At 39.3% G+C, this 9919-nt stretch overlaps 1 protein-coding gene across 4 annotated transcripts in view; it reads left to right on the top strand.

Annotated features, from left to right (window-relative positions):
* Positions 1–1500: 1500 nt before the first annotated feature.
* LOC106061847 (proton myo-inositol cotransporter-like) overlaps positions 1501–9919 on the top strand; it is an 87706-nt gene continuing 79287 nt past the window's right edge. Inside the window, exons 1-3 of one of the 4 annotated variants that reach the window (XM_056027411.1) lie at positions 1502–1692; positions 6737–6797; positions 6963–7115. In XM_056027411.1, coding sequence (XP_055883386.1) covers positions 6794–6797; positions 6963–7115 — 157 coding nt within the window. In that variant the 5' untranslated portion in view covers positions 1502–1692; positions 6737–6793. Of the gene's footprint in view, positions 1886–6736; positions 6798–6962; positions 7116–9919 lie in introns of all 4 variants that reach the window. The other 3 variants (XM_056027410.1, XM_056027408.1, XM_056027412.1) reach the window with 3 other exon arrangements.

Here is a 9919-nt window from a genome sequence, read left to right as displayed (position 1 = left end):
GTTCACACATTGCATCAATACCTTCATGTATCTTGCCAATGAGCTCATAAATATCCGGTTTAATTTCAAATAGATAGGTCTCCGGAACTTCGTCTTCATCGATCAGACGAGCTGTATGCACCTCCTTGCTACTACCAAGCTTCAGACATCGGTAACGAAGTTCCTGCCTAAGCTCTTTAACTAAGAGTTGGTCTAGTTGTTTCAAAGATGCCATTGTGATCAAATCCTACCTCCTCTCGCCTGGATGGCAGTGTGCATGGCAGAGTTATAACAATACTATGTATTACATACATCAGCTATCCCAAAGAAGCAGGCTGTAGTTAAACTTCCCAAATCTTGTTTTCTTTATTTCTCTTACGATGTGCGTCACTTAATGCGAACAACAACGGAAAGTTTTTGTAACATTTTTATACAGAGGCATAGCTAGGGTTGAGGGAGAGAGCGGGAGAATTTGAAAATCCCCCCTTTTTAAGTTGTATAGCTGTTACTCACTAGAAAAATGTTTAGTTTGCGGTGTGTCAAACATGTTTAGTTTGTGGTGTGTCAAACATGTTTAGCGTGTGGTGTGTAGTGGAGGTAGAACACTCTGTTGAGTACATTATCTTCATACATCGCATAAAATGTGACTGGTATTGGTCTATATGCAATATCAATGTGACCATTTCTTTGAGATCTCACAAGCTGGGTCTGTAAACATTTATTTATGATGACATCATTCGATGTAGCCGGGTCAATGGACATTTATGTGTGACTGCCCATTGCGATATAGCTAGCTCTGTGACCAATGTTTGTGCGTGTTTACCCGATGTTGCGTGATAAATTCCCTATCAACACACTAGAACAGTTTGACGCTTCTGTATGAAAGTGTGATCTATCTTGTTGAGGCTGGCATCCGAATTGGGATTACATGCTAAGTTTCAAGTATAACATTTACGGTTAGCGTGGAGCCTCCCCCCTCCCTTGCAATCAGTAGCTATGTTGAGTGCCCCCCCCCTAACCCTGATTGAGTACCCTAAGCACTCGTTAGATATTGCAAAGGTATTGAGACGCATTGGTATGTTGACCTATAAACAAAAGACTGGTGGCGTAGTTAAAGGAATATAAATGATAGCAATATATTATGAATTGGCACCAATTTGAAATCGCACCCCCCCCCCAATGCTCATATAGCCTATCTACATATATACCTACATTCCTTAGACGGACATCCCTTCACACCTGGATAGCCCCCCCCCCCCCCCTTTGACCAGCCCTCTCTTTCTTTTCACAAGAAACTTATTGATCAAGTCAGTAGATGTATGAGTGTCTGCTTGTATAGCTCTATAACACACCAAACATCATGCGGCACAGTCACTCGTGAGTACACTTGGAAGTGACATGCACACACAACACACGCACACACAGTGTGAGTAATGAGACCACCAAATATTTCCTTCCTTTTGATACTTTGACCCATCACGTGAATAACTCTTGTCTCAAATCCGGGAAAATTATTACACGTCACACCCACACAGCTTCCCGTGTAGCTGTTACACACTTGTTTGTTGTGTGTGTTCCTGTCTCGTGATTCGTGACGGATTTCTGTGCGTACTACACGTTTATATTAGAGACACAATGTGTATGTGTGTTAAAGTGTTGTGTGTTGTGATTGAGAAATATATTGATTCCCTTTCAATGTGTTAACATCATGAGGTAAGCTTGTGTATTGAATGTACACTGCAGGCTAAGTCTCCTGACACTTTGTTTTGTTAGCGGAGACTGGCGGGTGAAACGAAACTTATTGAGCTGACTCAACATTTGATCATTTTGTAATAAACTGTGATGGCGGCATATCGAGAGAAGCCAGTGACAGGAAGAACGTCTACTTTAGTTGTTAAAACTAATAGTAAGTCAGATAGACTAGTACTGATTTAGATGACTAGATGTATTGTACATAGACTACAGATGGGTCAATGATTTGAACAGACTGGTGTGTGTATATAGACTACAGGTGTGTCGATGTTTTAAAAAAGACAGGTGTGTATGTGTGTCGTTATAGGCTATAGGTGTGTCAATAGTTCTAACAGACAGGTGTGTATGTGTGTCGTTATAGGCTATAGGTGTGTCAATAGTTCTAACAGACAGGTGTGAATAATCCTCGCCCCACCTCCCCTACCTGCTCAATAGAAAAACTTTTCATTCGTACTATCTGGAAATGTAAGATTCTCACAGACAGTGTCTGGGGTTAGAAAAATGGACGATAGCCTCAGGTCGTTCACACAAAAACAAAAAATAAAAACAATTACTTCTGATAAACGTTTACCAACATTGAACGCCCCAAATTCATGTCCTACTCTGTGTCACAATGACCCAGCCTCGTTGTATAGAATTCAGAATGTGACACATAATACAATTCGAGTGGTAGTCTGTCCCTGCTCAGAAAGAAAAGGTCACCAGAGATCTCTGCCAGTGAAGGTTCTGGTTCCTGTTGTATGGCTCCTTCTGTCTTGATGTGCCCAGTTGAATCACAGGTTCTGGTTCCTGTTGTATGGCTCCTTCTGTCTTGATGTGTCCAGTTGAATCACAGGTTCTGGTTCCTGTTGTATGGCTCCTTCTGTCTTGATGTGTCCAGTTGAATCACAGGTTCTGGTTCCTGTTGTATGGCTCCTTCTGTCTTGATGTGCCCAGTTGAATCACAGGTTCTGGTTCCTGTTGTATGGCTCCTTCTGTCTTGACGTGTCCAGTTGAATCACAGGTTCTGGTTCCTGTTGTATGGCTCCTTCTGTCTTGATGTGTCCAGTTGAATCACAGGTTCTGGTTCCTGTTGTATGGCTCCTTCTGTCTTGATGTGCCCAGTTGAATCACAGGTTCTGGTTCCTGTTGTATGGCTCCTTCTGTCTTGATGTGCCCAGTTGAATCACAGGTTCTGGTTCCTGTTGTATGGCTCCTTCTGTCTTGATGTGCCCAGTTGAATCACAGGTTCTGGTTCCTGTTGTATGGCTCCTTCTGTCTTGATGTGCCCAGTTGAATCACAGGTTCTGGTTCCTGTTGTATGGCTCCTTCTGTCTTGATGTGCCCAGTTGAATCACAGGTTCTGGTTCCTGTTGTATGGCTCCTTCTGTCTTGATGTGCCCAGTTGAATCACAGGTTCTGGTTCCTGTTGTATGGCTCCTTCTGTCTTGATGTGTCCAGTTGAATCACAGGTTCTGGTTCCTGTTGTATGGCTCCTTCTGTCTTGATGTGTCCAGTTGAATCACAGGTTCTGGTTCCTGTTGTATGGCTCCTTCTGTCTTGATGTGTCCAGTTGAATCACAGGTTCTGGTTCCTGTTGTATGGCTCCTTCTGTCTTGATGTGTCCAGTTGAATCACAGGTTCTGGTTCCTGTTGTATGGCTCCTTCTGTCTTGATGTGCCCAGTTGAATCACAGGTTCTGGTTCCTGTTGTATGGCTCCTTCTGTCTTGATGTGTCCAGTTGAATCACAGGTTCTGGTTCCTGTTGTATGGCTCCTTCTGTCTTGATGTGCCCAGTTGGTTTCTTCTGAGCTCCATCTAAATCTCATGTGACTTGACAAGTCGATTCTGGAGCTGAACAGTTTCCCACGCCAATGAAGTGTTGGGTTTAGAACCAGTCACTATTGTCTCTCGTGCTTTGTTTTTTGTTTGTTTAGCTGCTTTGTAACAGCATCAGACTTTCCTCTTCGGGTCGCACTCCTGGGTTCATGGGGGGCCCATGGCCCCTCTCTTGAAATTGGAGTGATCCAAAGAAACATTTCCTGTTACATTTGGCAGCCCCCCCCCCCCCTCAGTTCAGGCTGGAAAAATAAAGAAATAAAGAAAAATAAAAACCCCAATACTGAGTGATTTGAGTTTTCGTTTATTTTTCAGGACGGTAAAATGAGCTTTATCAGAATATATATATATAGTTCTTCCATCGTGGTTCGATGATGACCACTTTGTCATCCAGGGGGCTGAGGGCTTTTCTTTTCTGGCGTCTCCCAGGTGCCAGGGTCTATGCTGAACGCCTTCAGAGAAGCTTTGAGAATACGTTTGCTCACACATACACACACACACATACACACGCACACTTGTATATTGTGTAAACACTCCAAGCCATTATGCCAACAGAGATAAAAATATAAATGATGTAATTAGGTCCGTTTGATATCTAGGTTACTGTGCTAAATAAGACTTCTGAGATTAGATGTCATTATCGCTTGACATCCATGCAACACCAGTCAAAATAGGTCAGCTTGGTTTTTTGGTAAGGACTGGCGAAGATTTCTACTTAGATCAGCTCGAGTTTATTTTGTCCAGCTCCTGTTTATATTTACAACGCTTATATCAACTCCCTCTGTCTGTCTGGTCAAATGTTTGTACACGTTATTTCTCCCACACCCAGTCTAGGATCAAGCTGAAATTCTGCATGATTATTTCTTTTACCTGACAACACAAAAAAAATCAATAAAAAAAAAATCAAACAATTATTTAATTAACTATCGATAATTAATTATTTTGTTTGGTATCTTGAACAAGAAAAAGAAATTGTACTTGACAGATGTGTTGGTTTAAGTTGAATTAGTCCCCTTGAGGAATTTTAAACCCCGAGTGAATTTTTTGATGCATTTAAAAAACGATCATGTAAACATTCACCAAAATACCCCCCCCCCCTTTGTTCCCTCCCTTTTTCCCAACTGGCCCAGACAAATGATAGGATTATAGCACAATGAGAAAGCTAAAATGTAACGAAAATAAGTGGTACACATATCTATATATATAATTCTCTTCTTCCCTCAATAGTTTAAACGAGAAGAAGAAGTAAAGGAAAGATCACTCTCTTATTTCAGCGTATAGTCCACGAGAAAACAAGAAATGGATTTCGCGGGGCCAAGTTTGGGTTGGGATACGAATAATAAGTGAAAATTAAGAGTTTGTATTAGAAAATCAATTTGTCTTAGCATTTTATTCATTCTTTACTACGTACAGAATTGTTTTACGAGCCTTGCGTGTAGCGAAGTCATACAGTCTATCATAAAAATTCTATTTCCTACATAGATTACGCTCAATAGCAAGAATTATCAAATGTTTCAATCAATCTACGAGAATTGTTGATCTCAAGTAATTCTTCGTTAGTTTTAGGCGCGAGAAGCTTCTTTCACTAGATTCCACAATTGCGGGTATTGCATAATGCTATTTTTTTTTTATTGGCGTTTTCAATATTGAATGACACCCCAAAATGACAATTTTCGTCTATATATTTCTGGAGATTTGTATGAGTTTTCGAAAGATTTTACTAATTTCTGGATATTTCCAGGACTTTTTCGTATATTTTGCAATTTCAGGAGATTTCGGGACTTAATGTTAAATCGAAAGGAGGCTGCGGGAAATCTGTTATAAGTTATCAAATGGTTTAATTTAATAATTTATACACCTAAAATTAGAGCGGGTCCTATAAAAGTGCGGGGCCCACTGCGGTCGCATAGATTGCAGTGGCCTAAGGTCGGCCCTGTAAACTAGCGGCACGCCCCCGGTCAACTAGTTTTCCTTGTGACCAACTTGCAACATGTTCTTTCTGTTGACGTTTCCAGTGTTCCTTCAGACTGGAAGATAGCCCCACCGGATACGCCCGTTCCCAGGCTGTATAGTCTTTATTATGCCGGAACATGTCATCCTTTTTTTTTAACTTCCAATAAAAGCACTACATTTTTAAGATACCCCCTCAACATACTTTTAGTCCGTGAATTATCGTATCTGTTTTAATGCAATGAAACGCCCCCCCCCCTTTTTTTTCTCTCCCTTCTCTTTATCCATAACAAACTTTCATCGTATAATAAATAAGTAGAGCACGACCTAATGTGAATCATTTCATCGTTAGAGTATCGAACTAAAGAACAACGAAGAAATGACTCCAGTTTGTATCCTTCACTTCATTTTTGTTCTACTCAATCTAAGAATTTTTGGGATTCTTAGGGCGCCTCAGATTCCAACCAACTCTAATGGTTGCTTGATAATAGTTGGTGAAAAGTAAAGGAGGTTGGTCGTTGTGCTGGCCACATGACGCCCTCGTTAGCCGTAGGCCACAGAAACTGATGACCTTTACATCATCTTTCCCCTACAAAGGACTTTGCTCAACAAACTTTTAGTGATTTCACGACCTAGATTGTATTAAAACAACGTCCGTTGTAATTAGCGACCATTGACATGTCAGTTCACAGGACACACCTCTAGGCTAGAAAATACATTTAACAACTTTTTCAGTTGAATTGATAGTTTAAAAGTCTGTCCCAACATTTGTCTTCTTACAAATTGTCTTCATATGTCTGGGTAGAAAGAAACAGTTGGTCCACTCAAAAGATGTAACTCTCGAAACGGACACCAAAGTTGAAAACAGCGTCGCGATAATAACGCTCATGTCCAACGTTCGATCCTTATATTGGCCTTTTTTAAAATGACGCTCCAATCATATGACATCCAATGCGATTCCATCCCCTTGTGCTCATGCAGACATCCACACACAATTAGATCTGCTGTGAACACTAGTTTCTCGACGCCTGCCTTTCTCCTTATAACTTTTATTATAACTTAATCATAATTACTTAGACCAAGAATGTTCCCTAGACTACAGACATAGTATAATAATTAGAAGCTAAAGTATGTAGGGCATAAACAATATAAAAGTAGTAATTAATGTATAATGTTGTTCAATTACAAAGAACATTAAATATGTACTTCAATCTTTTCTATTTGTTATGAAATCCAGGTCACGTGCTTTCTAAAGTCCTTCGTGAGTGATGCTTTAACACGAGATTCATTAATCATGGGCAAGTATTTGATCTACATCTACATTTTTTTTTAAATCTGAGACTCCCCGTGTAAGGGATATAATTAATATCGAGAAATGGAAATATAATTACAAGGGTTATGTCCCTTAGATGATTATTTTTAAATATTTTTTTTTTACAATTCAATTGTTTCTTTACAATTAGATGATCGCCGTCATTTGCTGGACACCAACCAGCCAGATGACCATAAAGATGGTACCAGTAATGGACATAAGTCAACGACAGATAGTAAAAACGCATCCAGTCGCTCCTATTATGGCAGTATTGACACGGGCGCTTCTATTGGTGGCCATGAAGGTAACTATGGGCTTTAAACAATATTGTTAATTCAACCAATATGTTTGAGATCCAGGAGATGAGTACCATTTTGTTTGTTGAACTCGTTACGAAACATTTGCATTTATGGTCTCTGTCAAAACATCTTTCACCGGTACATGAGATCACTTGAGCCATCAATCGCAGACTACTGCAAAGCGGAGTACTAACTTCTCTAGCTACTAGTGAATGAGCTTCAAAGTCTATAGGCGCTAGATTTTCAACAACTTGACAAATCTTTAGTACGAAAACTGAATTTGTCATCAATTATTTATTTCAAGAAGGGATGGAGGTCTGCATCAAAGGTTGTACATGCCTACACAATAATTGTATCAATGTAACGCTAAACGAAATCTTGATTCCTTCAATCCTTGGCCCTGCATTAATTTATTGTTTTAAGGAAGTGTTTGTGTGAGTGTGTGTATTGTGTGCGTGTGCGTTTATGTGTGTGTGTTTGTGAGCAAACCTACTGTCAAATCACGTGGTTATGTGTGTGGCCTTTCTCTTGTCTGTATCTCTTGCTCAACACAAACTCTTACTCAACATAATTTTTTTTATCTATTTCTCAGCACAAACTCTTTATCGCTTCCTCATCATAAATCTGGAAATCAAAACAATTTTGTTTTTACAATGCTTCTTATTCGTTTTCCAAATAAAATGTTGATTCGTGACACTGGGTGAAACCTGGACACTGGGTGAAACCTGGACACTGGGTGAAACCTGGACACTGGGTGAAACATGGACACTGGGTGAAACATGGACACTGGGTGGAACCTGGACACTGGGTGAAACCTGGACACTGGGTGGAACCTGGACACTGGGTGAAACATGGACACTGGGTAAAACCTGGACACTGGGTGAAACCTGGACACTGGGTGAAACATGGACACTGGGTGAAACTGGACACTGGGTGGAACCTGGACACGGATTTCAAAAACGCTTGTAACGATTTTCCTGGAAATTTAAAAGTTTATGTATTTCTTTGGGGAAAAATTAAAACCGCATTGGCCCACGGTGAAAACTCTGGTTTGTCTATGGTAGGTTGTCTAGGATAGGTTACATATAGATTGCTGACTATAGAAAGTAGCATCTGAAAGGCTTTCTATGGAAGGTTGTCTATGGTAGGTTGTCTATGGAAGGTTCTCTATGGCAGGTTGTCTATGGTAGGTTGTCTATGGAAGGTTACACATAGGTTGTTGTCTATCGAAAGTAGCTCATGAAAGGTTTGCCAGGAAAGATTTCCTTTGGAAGTTTCCTTGTGGAACATTGACTATGAAACATTTTCCTAAGTCGGAGCAGTAACACCAGGCCTAGAACTTAAACTGCCTATGTTGCATCAGTTGCATTTTATTTGTGTCCAGTCATTGCACAATAGTCACTATCCAATGTTCAGTGTCTGAGGTCATCGACCTATAGTCACTTTATACAACACAGATATCCTGGGCTTTTACATCGAACGAAAAAAAAATGTTTGTACACATTTTCAACAAACTAAACCCAATTTTCTATCTCGAGATCTAGTTGCATTTATGACAAGCTTCTATCAACTGACGATGTCTGTCTGTTTGGTACACATTTTCAACACGTGACTTCCCCCACACCCATTCTAGGATCAAGTGGAAACTTAAACAATTTTTTTTGTACCTAACAAAAGATGAATAAATTAAAAATTGACCAATTAGTCAAATAATTATTGATAAATAATTATTTTGCTTGACATCAAAAAGGGAAAAATACTTCTACATTTTTAGATATACCTTTGTAAATGTAGAATTTTTTTTTAAAAAGTATTTATAATACTTATATTCAACTCATAACTTAATGGAAAAACTTGACTACGGATCTCGAAGACGGCTTTAACCATTTTCCTAGAAACTTGATAGCTGCTGTAAATCGTTGGGAAAAGAATTAATATCTCATCGACCACACTGAGAAAACTCTAATTTGACCGTTAATTTTTTTCAAGTTATAAAAACAAATACATTTAATTTTGACTAGACCTAGAACACATCACAAATGAAGAGATTAAAAAAAACCAGCTCGTAAAGACCTTTCTTTACAGTACAGTACAGAGAAAGTGATGAGAAGACAACATCAAAGAATGGACAAGTCTGTCATTGAATGGAATTCTATCCAAGGCAAAAGGCAGAGAGGAAACGAGAACGATGGTCTAGAGATCTTGTGGGGTGCCCCAAGGGATAGATGCAGCTGAAGGGGGAAGACGAAACTATTTCTCTTGAACGTCTCTTCGGATATTTCCGCTTGTAGACGTCATTCATTCAAGAGTTGCATACATTAATGCTATGGACCATTTAGCGCATTACCGTCTAAGTCTAGATCTAAAAACCCATGAATGTCATTGTATAAAGTTGAGTAGATTTATACATTCACTACTCCAGGATTGGAAGGGGTGGGGGAGGGGATTACATGAGGCTGGGTAAAAAAAAGTCCATTTAAAAAAAAATCAAACTTTCTTTAGGGATCAAGAGACAACGAATTGCTCTATAAGTTGTATATTAACGAGATATTTTTTAAAAATATGTTTTATGCTTTTCATGTTTTATATTTTGTTTCTTGACGTTTTATGTAGTGTTCCTTTATTGGAGAACTAGCCAGTTGTTGTTTTTTCTTTCGCTACGAAAATAAAAGTAGAGTGTGAAAATGGGTTTGCCGGTTAAGTTGACATATTCATATTCAATAGAAAATACTGTGAAAACGGTTTTACCCGATTTGTTAAAAAGTTTCTTTCTTAAATAGAGATCAATTTAGCTATTTTTTATTATTAT

Source organism: Biomphalaria glabrata, chromosome 4, assembly GCF_947242115.1.
Source record: "Biomphalaria glabrata chromosome 4, xgBioGlab47.1, whole genome shotgun sequence".
NCBI lineage: Eukaryota > Metazoa > Mollusca > Gastropoda > Planorbidae > Biomphalaria > Biomphalaria glabrata.
The sequence above is the reverse complement of the archived record's forward strand: the minus strand, read 5'-3'. Positions and strand labels throughout refer to the sequence as shown.